The sequence below is a fragment of the Myotis myotis genome, unplaced genomic scaffold, assembly GCF_014108235.1.
Source record: "Myotis myotis isolate mMyoMyo1 unplaced genomic scaffold, mMyoMyo1.p scaffold_m19_p_5, whole genome shotgun sequence".
Taxonomy (NCBI): Eukaryota; Metazoa; Chordata; class Mammalia; order Chiroptera; family Vespertilionidae; genus Myotis; species Myotis myotis.
The window spans coordinates 73,501,749-73,518,628 of NW_023416357.1; the positions used below are offsets into that span (position 1 = coordinate 73,501,749).

Genomic DNA, 16,880 nt, shown 5'->3' on the forward strand with positions numbered 1-16,880 from the left:
AATGTAATAATTCTTAAATTAACATTTTGAATTACTTTAATCTTATTTTTATTAAGGAAATGTTTTTATCCTGGAATTTTATAGCACATTGAATGTTCTAGCTTTCATAGAATATAACTGTTGTGGGGTGATTAGCTTTTAAATTCATTTTGCTGTGACTTTTTTTTTAGCATGGTCATTTCTTACTATGTGATAGAAATTGTTATCTTCTAAAAGTTGAAAATTCACTTAACATCAGATTCTTAAGAGCAAAACAGAGGAAGAAGTTTATCTCATAATAATAATGAGTTTAAAATTAGACTCATAACTAAAATTATTTTGTTTTATTTTTTTACAGGAGTTGAAACCTGATATAGTAACTAAATCTGCTCTTGGTGATGATATCAATTTTGAAAAAATCTGCAAAAAGGTATATCTGCAGTGGGTTGTATTTTTTTTAAAAGTTCCTTATTTATATTTTTTACTTTTTTCCTTAATGAGAAAACTTATGAAGAAGCCAGGTATTATTAGTATATAATGAATTTTCCCCACTTGACCTTCAATTTTGCCACCAAAAAAATATTTTTTAAAAATATATTTTATTGATATTTTACAGAGAGGAAGGGAAAGGATAGAGAGTTAGAAGCATTGATAAGAGAGAAACATCGATCATTTGCCTCCTGCACACCTCCTACTGGGGATGTGCCAGCAACCAAGGTACATGCCCTTGACCGGAATCAAACCTGGGACCCTTCGGTCCGCAGGCCGACTCTATCCACTGAGCCAAACCTGTCAGGGCCCAAAAAAATATTTTATAGTAATTTATGAATTTCCTTTGCTGTGTTATCACACCTTCAAGGTCCTTAAAGGCACTGAGTTCTCTACAGTTAATTGATGTTAGATATGTTAAATGTTGACATAATATGATATTAATGTGTTAGATAACAGTTTGTCAATCTTACTAATTCAAACAATTGTTATTTTTATTCTTTCCAAATAATTTCCATGAATATTTCCCTTAACCCCTGCCATTCACCCTGTGAATGACTTTTTTTTTTAATATATTTTTTATTGATTAAGATATTACATATGTGTCCTTGTCCCCACGTTACCCTCTACCCCCCCACCCCCCCCGCTCATGCCCTCACCCCCCCGTTGTCCATGTCCATTGATTAGGCCTATATGCTTGCATATAAGTCCTTTGGTTGACCTTTCCCCCTTACCCCCACCCTCCCCTACCTTCCCTCCAAGACCCGACAGTCCAATCAATGCCTCTCTGTCTCTGGATCAGTCCTTGTTCATCAGTTTATGTTGTTCATTATATTCCACAAATGACTGAGATCATGTGGTATTTATCCGCTCTCCAGTTCCATCCATGCTGTGGCAAATGGTAAGAGTTCCTTTTTCTTCTTCCTCTTCTTAAAGAATACCTTTCAGCATTTCATATAATGCTGGTTTGGTGGTGATGAACTCCTTTAGCTTTTTCTTATCCGTGAAGCTCTTTATCTGACCTTCTATTCTGAATGATAGCTTTGCTGGATAAAGTAATCTTGGTTGCAGGTTCTTGCTGTTCATCACTTTGAATATTTCTTGCCACTCTCTTCTGGCCTGCATGGTTTCTGTTGAGAAATCAGCTGACGTCGTATGGGTACTCCCTTGTAGGTAACTGACTGTCTTTCTCTTGCTGCTTTTAAGATTCTCTCTTTGTCTTTTGCTCTTGGCATTTTAATTATGATGTGTCTTGGTGTGGTCCTCTTTGGATTCCTTTTGTTTGGGGTTCTCTGCGCTTCCTGGACTTGTAAGTCCATTTCTTTCACCAGGTAGGGGAAGTTTTCTGTCATTATTTCTTCAAAAAGGTTTTCAATATCTTGCCCTCTCTCTCCTTCTGGTACCCCTATAATTCTGATGTTGGTATGCTTGAAGTTGTCCCAGAGGTTCCTTACACTATCTTCATATTTTTGGAATCTCTTTTCTTTTTTCTTTTTCGGTTGGGTATTTTTTGTTTCTTTGTATTTCAAATCTTTGACTTGATTCTTGGGATCCTCTTGTCTGCTGCTGGATCTCTGTAAATTATTCTTTATTTCAGTCAGTGTATGCTTAATTTCTAGTTGGTCCTTTTTCATGTCCTCCATGGTCTCACTATACTTATTGAGGGATTCATTAAATTTATCGGCGGTTTCCATAAAATTCTTGAAAAACCTTATAAACGTGGCCTTGAACTCTATATTCAATCGTTGGCTTTCCTCCATTTCTGCCATTTGTGACCTGTTTCTTTGTCTCCGCATTTTGGCAGCTTCCCTGTGTTGATAGAGTGGCCCTGCGCGCCAGGTGTAGGGCCCAGTAGTTCAGCCTCCCCAGTTACCTGGGGTGGACACTCTTGGTGCACTCTTGGTGCCTTGGTTGTTGTAGAATCACTGGGAGGAATTGACCTCCAGGCCAATTGGCTGTGAGAATCAGCTGTGTCTAAAGTGGGAGAACTTCTGTGCTGAAGACACCCTTCTGGGGCAAGACTTGCTTCAGTGGGGCTTTGGAGCTCACTGAGTCTGCTCCCTGAGTGTGTCCCTTATGGATCTGAGGAGTTGCAGTCTGGATGGTCCCCCTCTGACCACTGGGTACAGTGGCTCCTGGATCTAAGGAGGTGCTAATTCAGCCTCTGCCTGAGGCCACACAGCAGGAGCCACGAAGAGGCTCAGCTGTGAAGCAATGCAAGCCGCTGCGGGGCCTTGGGCCTTCTCTTGGAAGTTCCGGGTCTGCCTGGCTCGGCTGCAGTTAGGTACATTCACATGCAAAAGCCTCTGCCGCAGCCTGGGTGGGGCGGGGTCTCAGGGAATCCAAGGGCGGATCAAGGAGCTATGGCTGATTCTCCGCCCGTAGTCGCGGGTCTCAGTGACCCGCTAATTGCTGCAAGCACCTCTGAGGGAAAGCCGCCTTCAAGTTCGCCCGCTGCCGGACAGACCAGCTTCTCCCCGTATGAGTCCTGGGTCCCCAGAGACTTCCCGGAACCGGAGTTCAGAGCAGTCGGGAGCTTGTGATTCAAAAAGACAGCCGCGTCCTCAGGTGCCACCCCCTTTCCGCGCGCGCGAGCCGCCGTACCTCTGCACTTCACCTCCGCAGCGCCTCTGGCTCTCAGCGTGCTTTTCTTTCCTTCTAGTTGTAGAATTTACACTCAGCCAGCCTTTCTGTTGTTCTGGATGATGTTTGCTCAGTCCTTTGCGGTAATTTTCACTTGTTGTGTGAGGCGACAATTTCCCGGTGTTTACCTATGCCACCATCTTAGTTTCTCCCTGTGAATGACTTTTTTAAACTCCCTTTTACAAATGAGAAATACTGAGAAAATGAAGTGAGACGATTAAGGTTATACCACTGTTATGCTGTACAGTTAGGACTTTTATCCAGTTGTTCTGCTTCTTGTATTTGCAACTCCTGCTTCTTCTTTACTATTTGCCTTTTTATATTTCCACTCATTTTGCTAATGCCTACAATTAAGAGAATTTCTACCTGAAAACAGATTTTGGGTTGATTGATTTTCTACATTATTTTTCTGTTTTTGCTTTCATTGACTTTTGCTCTACTTTATATTATTTGTTTTTTCTTGCATTTGTACTTTGCTCTTTTTCTAGTTTCTGAATATGGAAGCTTAAATTACTGATTTTATACCTTGTTTTCTAATGTAAGCATTTAATGATACAAGTTTCCATCTAAGCACCACTTTAGCTACATCTCATATATTTGACATATTTTCATTTTATAGTTCAAAATGTTTTGAATTTCCCCTGAAATTTTATCTTTAAATGATGGTTTAATTAGAACTATATTCTTTAATCTCTGAGTAAATAGGGGATTTTCCAGGTATATCTTTTTTAAATTTTTATTGTTGAAAATATTACATATATCCCCTTTTTTCCCTCATCAACCCCCTCCACTCCCCGCCCCAGGCCCTTACCACCCCACTGTCTGCTTCCATGGGTTATGTATGCATATATGCATACAAGATCTTTGGTTGATTTTTCCAGATATATCTTTGTTACTGTTTTCTTTATGATACATGAGCATACTTTTTATGGTTTTTATTATTTTAACTTGATTATTTGTTATCTTGGTGACTATTTTATGTGCACTTGAAAACAATATGTATTCTATTGGGATCAGTGTCCTATAAGTGTCTTAGGTCAAATTGAGTGATGATGTTGTTCAGGTGATTTATATATTTACTGATTTTCTTCCTGTTTTATTGATTATTGAGAGAAGTATGTTGGAATCACCAACTATAAATGTCAGGTTGTCTATTCTAGCCTTAAGGAAAAATATACTCTTGTTCTACATTTATGTAGATTTGCACCGACTTCTCTACAATTAATTGGCGTTAGATATGTTAAATGTTAAAAGCATTTTATTGGAGGAGGGCCAGAATAGAAAATGTTTTTATTTGTTTGAGGAGCGTGAGGATTTGTTGTTGCCATCATTGTCCTTGTCATAGAAGCAACACCAAAATATTGAGCATGATTTTACAATAGCCTCTTTATTTTATACTACTATGATTTTTCAGTAAATATTATTTCATAGGAGTCATTCATAAAAGAGCAGGAAAAACTAAGTTTTGTTATAGCTAAATAATGACATCTTAAATAGAATAGTGGTAATTGTATAAAAATATGGCAGGATATATTTTTGCTTTCTCTTGAGAGTTTTAAAAAAATATAATATTTAAGATTTTTACCAGAATACATTTTTTAAACTTTTTGGTCTCTAAGTTCTAAAGGTATTTCATTAATGTTTAATTTGTGGTAAGAGTAAAAAGCAACTTATTTTTAGTTCCTTAATAATATTGTGTTTTTATCTAAACTCTAACAGTAACACTTGGCAATATTTATTACTTAACTTGAACTGGAAAATATCCAAAATAAAATATCCTGTGTCTTTTCTTTTTGACTTCTCAGCCAGATTGTTTTTCCTTTGGAAGGTTAACATCAGTTAACGTATGTGTAATATGTGTAAAATCAGTTTTTTAGATTATCATCTGTCTTCCATTTACATCCCTTTGTTCAACCTTCCAGTGTTTAAAATATTTAAATTGAAAATGGAAAAACAAACATCAGTATTACCTTATCATTATTTCTAATAGTAAATTCATTTGTATATATAGTCCTGAGATTTGTAATAGTAATTCAGATAGGGAGATGTCGGAGAGCCGATTTCGGCTCAATCCCTGCAGGCCAGGCTGAGGGACCCCACCGGTGCATGAATTTGTGCACTGGGCCTCTAGTATGCATATAAGATCTTTGGTTAATCTCTTCCTGCCCTTCCCTCTCCCCCCTTCCCACTGAGATTCATCCCTCTGTTCCATGTTTCCTTGCCTATTGTTTTCGCTCCTGCAGTGAGCTCTGCTCCCTGGTTGTCAGTGTGTGTCAGGTCAGTCGGTTGCTTAGGCTTTTATATATATAGATTTGCCGCAGGAAGGGAGCTCAGTGGAAGATGACCAAATAGTAAATAAGTCTGTTACATAGAGCTCTGTACATTTGAGGTTATGTGACCATCAGAATAGACCAGAACAAACTAATTTGTGGAATATCTTACAGCTTGCACAATTTCTCCTTATGCATTCTTATCTCAATTGATCTTAAAACTCTGTAAAACAGTGATCTCATAGAGAAAGTATTCATATGTGGGGAGAGTGGAGGGAGTAATAATAGTAATGTCTTTATTTTTCAAATCAAGGAAACGGGGTACAAAAGTTAAGTAGCCAGTTAATATGTATGTGATGAGAGTTTAAAGCTAGAGAGTTTAGGGACTGGAGCGCTGACATTTCCAGACAGCTGTTGCCAGAATTTCAGGAGTGTCTCAATTCAAAACATCTGTTGCATGCATAGCAATTGGCACTGTGAAAGATATGAAGGGAATAGAGACAATATTTTTTTTTATTGACACTATTACAGATGTCCTCCATTCTGCCCCTCCTTGCTCTGCTTTGCCCACCAGTACCCAGCCCTCCCCACCCCCTGGCCTTCATCACACTGTTGTCTGTGTCCATGGGTTCTGCATATACATTCTGTGACTAATCTCTTCACCTTATTTTATCCATTCCAACAACCCCTCCCCTCAGAGATCTGTCAGTCTGTTCTGTGTATCGATACCTCTGGATCTATTTTGTTTGCCAGTTTATTTTGTTCCTTAGCTGCCACATGTAAGGGAGATCCTATAGTATTTGTCTTTCTCTGACTGGCTCATTTCACTTAGCAAAATAAGCTCCAGGTCTGTCCATGCCGTCTCAAAGGGTAAGAGGTCTTTCCTTTTTACAGCCATATAGTATTCCATTGTATATATGTACAACAGTTTTCCTAAAGGATGATGTAATCCAGTAGAAATAAAAGACAGTTATAGTAAACAACTGTAGGATAAGAGGAAGCAAAGTAATACTTGTTAACATGAATACCAGTTGCCTGGCTTATTAGGTGCTTTATATATGCTAGCTTTCTCAGGGAAGATGATGATAATCCCATTTAATAGGTGAGGCCATGGGCCCAGAAAGGTAAAAAATATTCCTACAGGCAGATAGTAGAAAATGGCAGGTCCAAGGTCTAAACCCAGGTTTCTCGGTTTTTGGCCTACAGAATGAAAGTTTTGGATAAAAGGATGGAATAAGTTTCCATATGTGTAAGACTGTATTTTTGAATCATGGTATCATAGGGATTATGAATTCAACAAATGCAGAAAGGTCTCCTGTGCCCTTAAATGTGAATTCTAAACCTTAGTTTGCCATAGTTCTTTGAATCCATCTAAATGGACTGATTTATATCTTTAGGTAAAACACAGAATTGAAATTAAGTCCAATTAAAAGCACTGCTACTAGCAGTGTACCTTTACAAGTTCATTTAAAATCACTTTGTTTTAGGCATATTTTCAAAGGAATGAACATTGCATGTAAGAGAGCTTTAGCTGCCCTGGCCGGTTTGGCTCAGTGGATAGAGCATCGGCCTGCAAACGGAAAGGTCCCAGGTTTGATTCCGGTCGGGCACATGCCCGGGTTATGGACTTGATCCCCAGTGGGGGACTTGGAGGAGGCAGCCAATCCATGATTCTCTCTCATCATGGATGTTTCTATCTCTCTCTCCCTCTTCCTTCCTCTCTGAAATCAATAAAAATATATTTTAAAAAAGAGAGAGAGCTTTTGCATTTTTAGATTGTTGTTTATATTTCTATGTACATTCTCAAAATGGTTTTCAAAATTGAACACCAAATGCTTTGTGCTCACAATAAATACCCATATGCCAAAATAAAAATTTTCCATTAAAAAATTAGGTGTTTTCCCTTTTTTATTTAATTTATTTGAAATGGAAGAAACTGGAGGTGTGTTAAACCACAGTTTCCTGAGAATTTTCCATGGCAAACATTGTGTCAACTTTAAATAAGGAAACCTGTGGTTTCTTTCATACCCCACAATATTGTGAGGACTTTCATGCAGGTGTAAAAACTATTTGCTCACAGAGACTACTTAGTCTTTTAGCTTCAAAATAAATTTATTTAAATTTAAGATGTATGACTCTATTTGAAAATTTTCTGTAAACTTCTATAGCATTTTCTGTCTCTCTATGAAGTTTATCACACTCTGCCTTGGAATCGTTATTTGTGCATTTGTCTTAACCTTTTAAATTAGTGCAAGATCATAAACCTCAAAAGATGGTGTTTGTCTTCAAGACCATACCTTCACATCATAAGTCATGTTATATAAATGCAAATATAAACATGAGTAAATATAAAGAGGGAGATGTAAGTGAGGAAAGAGGATAGACTGGAGAGAAATTAAAGAGAGATAAAGAAAGTCTCATGGCAGGGGCTGCCTGCTTATTCTTGTGAGCTCCTACACTTAGCCTAGTGCTTTAAACAAATTGCAGCAGAGTCCCAAAGCACGACCAAAGGTGTGAGCCTGAGCCCACTTGCTTCACAAGCCTCTTTTTTTAAATGTTTATATTTGATCTCTTTCCCAAAAGGTTTGAAAGGGCCTTGAAGTTGGGTCACAAAATGAAAGTTATCTCAAATAATTTGGAAGAAAACTTGTTTCTCAACAACTTCTCATTCTAGACTGAATTCAGAAACCTGACTTTGATACATGTAGTTCTTAAATTGTTTATTTAAAGAAAGTTATTTAAAAATACCAATTTTATAATTTCAGCAGTCATTTAAATAAACATTTCTCTTAAGTAAAAAAAAATGTGAAATTAATACTTTAAACTTTTCTTTAAGTTTATTCTTCAAAAAGCAATTAAAAATCATTTATTTAATTGTTTAAATATAAATTTTAAGAATTTGTAAGGGGAACACAGACCAAAGATTTTATTTAACAATTATACTGTCTTGACTTGATTTCAATATTACCTATCAGTTTCCTAACTCAAACCTTTTCCTTTTGAACTCTCCGCTGTTATATATGGCTGCATAAACTATATACTGCACAACTCTAATTATGTGAATGGAAGTCCTGGATTATGCAATGCAATGGCTCTTTTTTAATCAATTTAACTTCTTTTTAACCTGGTATTTTCCCCCAAATAAGTCTTCCACAAAGGTTGCAACATAAAAATATAGTTAGAGAGGAAGACATAAATAAGAATAACATCTTCATTTATTAAATTAATACATAATTGTAAAATTTAAAACTTACTCTAGAGCAGCAGTCGCCAACCTTTTGGACCTCACCGACCACCAGTGGTCCATGGACCACCGGTTGGCCACCACTGCTCCAAAGGTTTCCTTAAACCAGCGGTTGCCAACCTTTTGGACCTCACAGACCACAAGTGGTCTGTGGACCACTAGTTGGTAAGCACTGTTCTAGAGCCTTTAAAAAACATAGAATTTCCAGAATTTGGATCATTAAGTCACTCTAGGATATTTTTCAGGGCAGAGAAATAACATTGGTAAATGAACTCGGTGATAAAATGATTCTTAACAAAACAGTATTTACCTAGAGTCAACACTAGATGTGCAGGTATTACCACTACTCTTCTAAAACTTTTTATAACTAAGATGGAAAGTTGTAGCTAACTCTGGAAAGAAAAATACCCAATTCATCAAAGCTTTTAGCAAGTTGTCAGAGCAGGGATTTGAGAACAGTGGTAGATGTTTTGAGCAATTCTACGTGAATACATTTAGTCAAAATCTATTAGAATTCCCAGAATTTTTTATCTAAAAGCATGTGAAATTAACCCATGTGATGAGAATAGTCACTTTCTAATTTGCCTATTTTACAAATACAGATGTTCATATGTTGGAGATTATATTTGAAACAAATATTTTGTTGCTATATACTGAAGAAAGCAGTTACAGATAAATAGTTGTTGCTGCAGTATGTTCTTTTCTCATGGAACCTGAAAGAAGGGCAGGACTCTAGAGTGCATATGGTTGGTTGTATAATGAATGTATGGGGCTGCATTCCCATAAAACTTTATTTTAAAAGATAGGCAACAGGTGACAGCTGGCCAGCTTGCCTACCACTGTATATAAGAGTCAAATACTTCTACAAGATTTTTTGTGAAAATGACAGGTCTTTATTAGTTTTTCCCCACTTTCAAATTAAGTTGATTGCTCTTTAAGCATTAGCTGTTGACTTCTTGTGTGGTCTGTAAGGATTTCTATCTCGTTCCTCCTCCATGTCAGATCTATCTATATAAAAGCCTAAGTGACCATCGCAACTGAACAGGCTGTGTGAGTCGACCTGGCCGGCAGTGGGGTTAGTGAGGGGCGACCAAATGACTGAGCAGCAGGGTGCATGGGCAACCAGCCGGCAGGGGGGTAAACCGGCAGTCGGACATCCCCTGAGACATCCTGGATTGGAAAGGGTGCAGGCTGGGCTGAGGGAACCCCCTCCCCCATGCACGAATTTTGTGCACCGGGCCTCTAACGTAATATATGTAGACTAGAGGCCCGGTGCATGAAATTCGTGCACTGCAGGTGGGGGGGGGGTCCCCTCAACCTGGCCTGTGCCCTCTCGCAGTCCAGGACCCCTCGCTCCTTACTGCTCACCTGCAGTAGAGGCGGGAGAGGGTTCTGTCACCGCCACTGTGCTTTTCAGCTATGAGCCAGCTGAGCGGCACTCCCCCTGTGGGAGTGCACTGACCACCAAGGGGCAGCTCCTGCATTGAGCGTTTGCCCCCTGGTGGTCAGTGTGTGTTATAGCGACAGGTCATTCCACAGTTCGGTTGATATGCATATTAGCCTTTTAATATATACTAGTGGCCCAGTGCATGAAATTTGTGCACATTAAAAGGGAATTAATTAGAGGAAATATTTTAATATTGCTATTTGTCCTTTCTCTATAATAAAAGTGTCAAGAGATGAAAGAAAATTAGCAAAATGTATATGAAAATCTTCCTCCTGTCAGAGTCTGGGGTGCGCCACGGGACCCAGAGTGAAGTGCCAACCCACCCGCGCGTGCCTCGAAATTGCCTCGAAATTGCGTAAGACCCAGACCTAGCCAGCCCCACCCCTGTCAAGTCCTGCCGGGTTGGGGGGCACAACCTCAGGTCCACTGGCCTGGCGCCGGGCGGGGGGCACAGCATCAGGTCCCATATTCCGGTGCCAGGCGTGGGGCTTAGCCTTAGGTCTCCTGTGAAGCCCCGCCGGGTGGGGGGGCGCAGCCTCAGGTTCCCCAGCCCAGGGCAAAGAGCGCGGCCTGAGGTCCCCTGTTCCGGCACTGGGGCAGGGGGTGTGGCCTGAGGTTCCCCAGGCCAGGGCGAGGGGCGCTCCTTGAGGTCTCCTGTCAAGCTCCGCCGGGTGGGGGCTGCGGCCGGAGGTCCCCCAGGCCAGCACTGGGGTTGGGGGCACAGCCTGAAGTCCCCCACCAAGCCCTGCTAGGCTGGGGCGCAGCCTCAGGTCCTCTGGCCCGGCTCCACGCAGCCTCAGTTCCCTGCTGATCGCTCATTATGGGAACCCTGCCTCCACTGTGGGTGGAACCATTTGTGACAGCATGATGGTTAATTTGCATATTACCTCTTTATTATATAGGACTAATAGGATTACATATAAATTTAGATTAAACGAACATTTTGTGATTGTTATTTTAACTTTGTCATGTAGTGAGTGATTACTTTTCCCTTTCCATAATATTTCTATTTCCTATCGTTTATCATTGTTATGTTTGTTTTGTTAGTTTTCTATGTTCTCTCTAGCATAGCACCAAACCCCTCAACACTTACTGAAATCTCCTCTAAAAATATTTAATACACAAGGTGTTCTAATTCTAAATCTTCTGTCACTATACTGGGCATTTCTTTTGCCTGGATCTCTTCTTTCTTACATCCCATGGCTTCCTCATTTGCTGTATCCTTCATATTAGTGGTGAGGCATTGGCTACTTCTTGGGAGAATGATTCAATGGATGTGAACTTTTTTAAACCTTGCATGTCTCAAAGTATTTTTATTCTTACCTAGTTTGAAAAATATTTTCCTACAGCAATTTAGAAGCATTGCTTTATTGTCTTTTGACCTCTGATCCTGATTCCTAAATTTGTGTATGTGAGTGTATGTGATATAATTATTATTTTTGTGTGTGTGATTTGCTGTGTTTGTTTGCTTTTTTCTTCTGAAAGCTTGTAAAGTCAGTATTCTGATGTAACTATTTTCATATATTGTGTTGAGCCTTTTCAACCTGAAAAATTATGTCCTTCATTGGACATAAAAGCTGTGCTACAGTTTTTAATATGCTTTCTGTAAAGTTCAAGCAAGCATGTTTGACCCATAAACTTCAGCATTCGAGCTTGTCACTGAGTGACTCAGGATACCAGCAAAAGGCTTCTTCCCAGATTCTCTCATATCTCTTTAAGGTGGATAAAATGGGTAAGAAGTCCAGTGTTGCATCAGGAAACCTAGAAATGTACTGAAGAAGCAGAAGACTGATTTGATACTGTATGTAATGAATGATCTCCCAGTGGACTACATTTCTTAGAGAAGGTTGAACAGAGATGTGTAAGAGTCACAATCAAGGTATATTAGTTACCCTAAGGTTGCTATAACAAAATGCCACAAATTAGATGGTTTAAAACAACAGAAATTTATTCTCTCATGATTCGGGAGGCTAAAATATGAAGTCAAGGTGTCAGTAAGGCTATATACTTCCTTAGAAGGTCCTAGGAAAAAACCCTTCCTTGCTGCTTCCAACCTCTAGTGTCCCTAGGCCTTCCTCGGCTTGTGGCAGTTTAACTCTAATCTCTGCCTCAGCCTTCTTCATTTTCTGCCTCTCTGTGCCTCTGTAACCAAATGTTAGGGCCCACCCTAATCCATTGTGATCTCTTAAATTAAATCTGCAAAGATCCTGCTTCTAAATAAGGTCACATTCTGAGTTTCTAGTTGAACATAAATTTTAGGGGAAGATTATGCAGCGCAGTACGCAAGGTAATTAGATAGCAGCAGGAAGTCCTGGCAGAGGATTTTCACCAGGTATAATCTGAAGACATTATTCTGGGTGACATTACCTAGATCAGTCTTCTAAACAGTAGATTTCAAACTGCCACCATCTTGCTTTTACTTAGATATTCAAAAGTTTATATTACTTGCAACGGAAAAAACCTTATATTGGGTTATTTAACATTGTAGGATAAATTTAAAATAAAGATGTTTGAAGCTGGTAGCTCTTCTTTCACACACTAGTGAAATTTATTCACTTGCTTTATGGAATGTTTACTGAATGCCAACTATTAACCGTTATTGTTCGACACTGGGTCTAAGCAGGGGTGGAGAATGTCTGGCCCACGGGCCATATAAGGCCTGCAAAATCGTTTGGTCTGGCCCTGCCAAGGCAGTAGGGATGAGTTAATTAAATGTTTGACCAAATATAGCAGGCTAATTTTTAAGCTGATAATTTTGGATGGCCCTCGAAAATGTTATATATATCCAAATGGCCCTTGGCAGAAAAAAAAAGGTTCCCCAAACCTGGTCTACAGCAATGAAGAAGATAAAGTGTCTGCCTTACTGATATGCAAATATCTGCACTGGCATGAAGTATTAGGTGATGTGAAATAAATGAGGAATGATGGAAAGCGTTGTGTTAGTTTAGGCAACACTTTAGCAGAGACCTGAATACAGTGAGATGATCAACCATATATATATATATATTTGGGAGTAGAGTATTCCAGGTAGGGAAGATCTTGCAATGGAAAAGCCTAAGTATCAAGAACAGATAACATGATCTGGTTATATTTTAAAAGCTCACTGTGACTGTTAGAGGGAAAATTGGCTGTAGGGGAACAAAATGCTAAAGAGAGTGACCAGGTATGAAATTATTGCATTTGTCCAAGTGAGAAGACCGTTGGTGAGTTGGTGAAAGGTAGTGAGAGTAGAAATGGTATAAGAAGTGAGTATATTTTGCAGTTGGAAGCATACAATTTGCTGAAGGACTAATTATGAGATGTAAAGGAAGGAAAAATACAGTAGAGGAATCCTTAGAGTTTTAGGCTTGTGTAACCAGAAAAGTTAAAATTACTTACAATAAGATGGGAAAGCCCTAACTGGTTTGGTTCAGTGGATAGAGCGTCAGCCTGCGGTCTCAAGGGTCCCAGGTTCGATTCCAGTCAAGGGCATGTACCTTGGCTACGGGCACATCCTCAGTAGGGCGCGTGCAGGAGGCAGCTGATCGATATTTTTCTCTCATCGATGCTTCTAACTCTCTATCCTTCTCCCTTCCTCTCTGCAAAAAAATCAATAAAATATTTAAAAAGAAATAAGATGGGAAAGTCTGTAGTAAAAGTGGGCTTGAGAAGAAAATCAAAGAATTATACAACTATCAAGGTGGTGGTTGGATATATGAGTCTGTAGCCCAAATTAAAACTGGCTGCCGAAACCGGTTTGGCTCAGTGGATAGAGCGTCGGCCTGCGGACTGAAAGGTCCCAGGTTTGATTCCGGTCAAGGGCATGTACCTGGGTTGCGGGCACATCCCCAGTGGGGAGTGTGCAGGAGGCAGCTGGTCAATGTTTCTCTCTCATCGATGTTTCTAACTCTCTATCTCTCTCCTTTCCTCTCTGTAGAAACTCAATAAAATATATTTTAAAAAAAAAAAACTGGAAGTAGAAATTTGGAAGTTGTTAGCCTACAGATGATATTTAAAGCAGTTAACCCGCATTATGAATTTTCTAAATCCTTAAATACATTAAATATGATGTGTAATCTGTTCCTGTTCAGTCATCATCAAATATTTATAAAGTTTTGGCTGTAAGCCAGGCACTGTAGTGGAAGGTTCTGAGAATGCAATAGTGATATTGGACATTCAAAGTATATAGAGTATTAGATAATTTCTAGGTGTATATTAAATGAAAGTTCAAACATTATATAGTCATAAGTTATATCACCGAGCTTAATACTATATATCATTTGATTCCTTCATATTAATTTAGTCTTAACTTGATCTTTTCAGTTCTTTGAAAGCAGGAGGTATATTATACTTTTAAAAAAATATATTTTTTTTATTGATTTCAGAGAGGAAGGAAGAGGGAGAGAGAGAGAAACATCATTAATGAGAGAGAATCATTGATTGGCTGCTTCCTGCACACCCCTTATGGGGGATAAGCCCATAACCAGGGCATGAGCCCTTGACTACAACCGAACCTTTCGGTCTGCAGGCTGACACTCTACCCACTGAGCCAAACCAGCTAGAGCGATATATTTTTTTATACTTTTTAAAAATCACATGTGATGCCTACCACAATTTTAGAAAGACATTAAGTACCCAAACAATATTTATTCATTGATTACACAATAATTATAATTATCTAAGGACAGTGGCATTTTCATCAGCGTGAATTTTATTGTTTCAATTTGCAGCCTGAATCTACTGCGACTGAAAGAGCAATTGCCAGATTAGCAATGCACCCTCTTCTGAAGAAAAAAATAGATATGCTTAAAGGTATGAATTAAAGCCATGTACTTATTAATGCATTTGTGCATATTATTTTGAAAAATGGCTGTTGATTTATTTGTGTTTTTGGTTCTTTTGCCTTTCATGGACCTTTTCTGTCATAAATATCTCTTTCAAATATTTCCATATGTATGAGTAGAGGCTTGAAAATATGGAAGGTATCTGATACCTAAAGAATTATCTAACTATCAAGAAGGTGGTCTGTAGCCCAAGTTAATTCATATTTTTTTCTAAATTCTAATATTTGAATATATGTAATACACATGATTATATTGAATACAATTGATTTTCTAATTATTGATGTAATTCATATTATTTTTGATGTGTCTACTACTTAGCCATATGATTTTCATTTATGTGCATGTGTATTATAAAATGTATTGAAAGAATTAAATGCTTTTGTCACAGATTGGAAGATATTTTTATGTCTGAAAGCCAGTTCATAATGCTCTACAATTATATCAATGCATTATTCCTATAGAAATTAAAGTTATCATTTTGTTTTATTTATTTGCATTCAGTAAAGTTTTTACTGTTCTTCAAGACTCCAAGGCATAAAATGATGGGTTTTTCTCATTTTATGTTTTAAATGGATACTCCTGAGCTTTCTTACTCGAAGTTTGGTTTTTAAAAAGTCAGTAGCTTTCTTTATAAATTCAGACTGTTTGTTATATATATATATATATATACTCATGCATCACTTAACAACAGGAATAACATTCTGAGAAATGCATCATTAGGCGATTTCATAATTATGCAAACACCATTCAGGGTACTTACACAATTAGATGGTATGGCCTCCTACACACCTAGACTCCATTATAATGTCATGTAACCACTGTCATATATGGCGTCCATTGTTGATGGAAATGTCATTATGTGGAGCGTGATTGTATTCAATATAATGTATAAATTAGCCCAAGTGTTCCTAAATAATATAAGGAATATTAAGCTAAACATTGATATTTTGTGTTGTTTCAGTGTTGAAACAAGTTGTGTGCTATTTTTCTTGCAGCTGCCGTCAAAGCCTTCAAAGATGCAAGACAGAATGATGCTGAAGTTAAGTCATCAAGGAATGCTTCAGAAGAAAATCATTCCAAGGACACTTCATGTTCAGATGATAATGCCATTAAGTTGCAGCATAAAAGTGCTATTATCAGTGAGCAAAAAGACAAGGAAGCCAAAATATTAGCAAAGAAACCAATAAATAGTTCAAAAGAAAAAGTAGTCAAGATGGAACATGGACTCAAAACAGTGGATATTCCAAATTCTCCATCACAGCCTTCTGAAAAGGATCCTGTAGTTCCCTCTGGACTGCAGAAGATGCCTGCTGACCCCAAAATGAAAACATTAAGTCAAAACCAAGAAAAGAAAGCCTTTGATAGTTCACTTGGTGATAACAGTGATGGAGAAGAATCACATGAAGAAGAGAAGGAATATTTTGATGATAGCACAGAGGAAAGGTTTTACAAACAGTCTTCCATGTCTGAGGATAGTGATAGTGGAGATGACTTCTTCATTGGGAAAGTCAGACGGACACGAAAGAAGGAAAGTAATTGTCCTTCTTCAGTTTTGGAACAAAAATCTCCCAAAAAAGTGTTCCCTGAAGAAGATATACTTGAAACCCATGAGAGTATAAGAAATGACAGAAACAAGCCAAGTACAGAAGCAAGGAAGTTTGAATCAGTGTTTTTCCATTCTTTATCTGGATCTAAAAGCTCTAGAAGGTAATTATATTTTTGTATTCTGAAATAATTATTAGTTTTTAATTTTTAAAAATATTACATATTTAAACATCCTAATAGTGAAAGAAGAGACTACCTCCCCTCCATAATTCTAGTTTATTCAAACTACATCTTGTGACTTGGATCTCTCCCACTTTATATTAGGATAATATATACAAAAACACAAATGTCAATGACACATTTATATCCAGCTTCATAAGAAAATGAGATGTTATAGCCAAATAATTTTTCTAGCTAATTTAAGTTTATCCCTTCAATTA

At 38.2% G+C, this 16,880-nt stretch overlaps 1 protein-coding gene across 5 annotated transcripts in view; it reads left to right on the plus strand.

Annotated features, from left to right (window-relative positions):
- SRFBP1 (serum response factor binding protein 1) overlaps nt 1–16,880 on the plus strand; it is a 79,351-nt gene that overhangs the window by 47,966 nt on the left and 14,505 nt on the right. For 4 of the 5 annotated variants that reach the window (XR_004967543.1, XM_036309087.1, XM_036309089.1 and 1 more), the window contains 3 exons: nt 338–409; nt 14,782–14,863; nt 15,891–16,602. Coding sequence is in view for 4 of the 5 variants with exons in the window: in XM_036309087.1 (XP_036164980.1) it covers nt 338–409; nt 14,782–14,863; nt 15,891–16,602 (866 nt within the window). In the remaining variant the exon portion in view is untranslated. The remainder of the gene's footprint in view (nt 1–337; nt 410–14,781; nt 14,864–15,890; nt 16,603–16,880) is intronic. The other variant, XM_036309090.1, reaches the window with a different exon arrangement.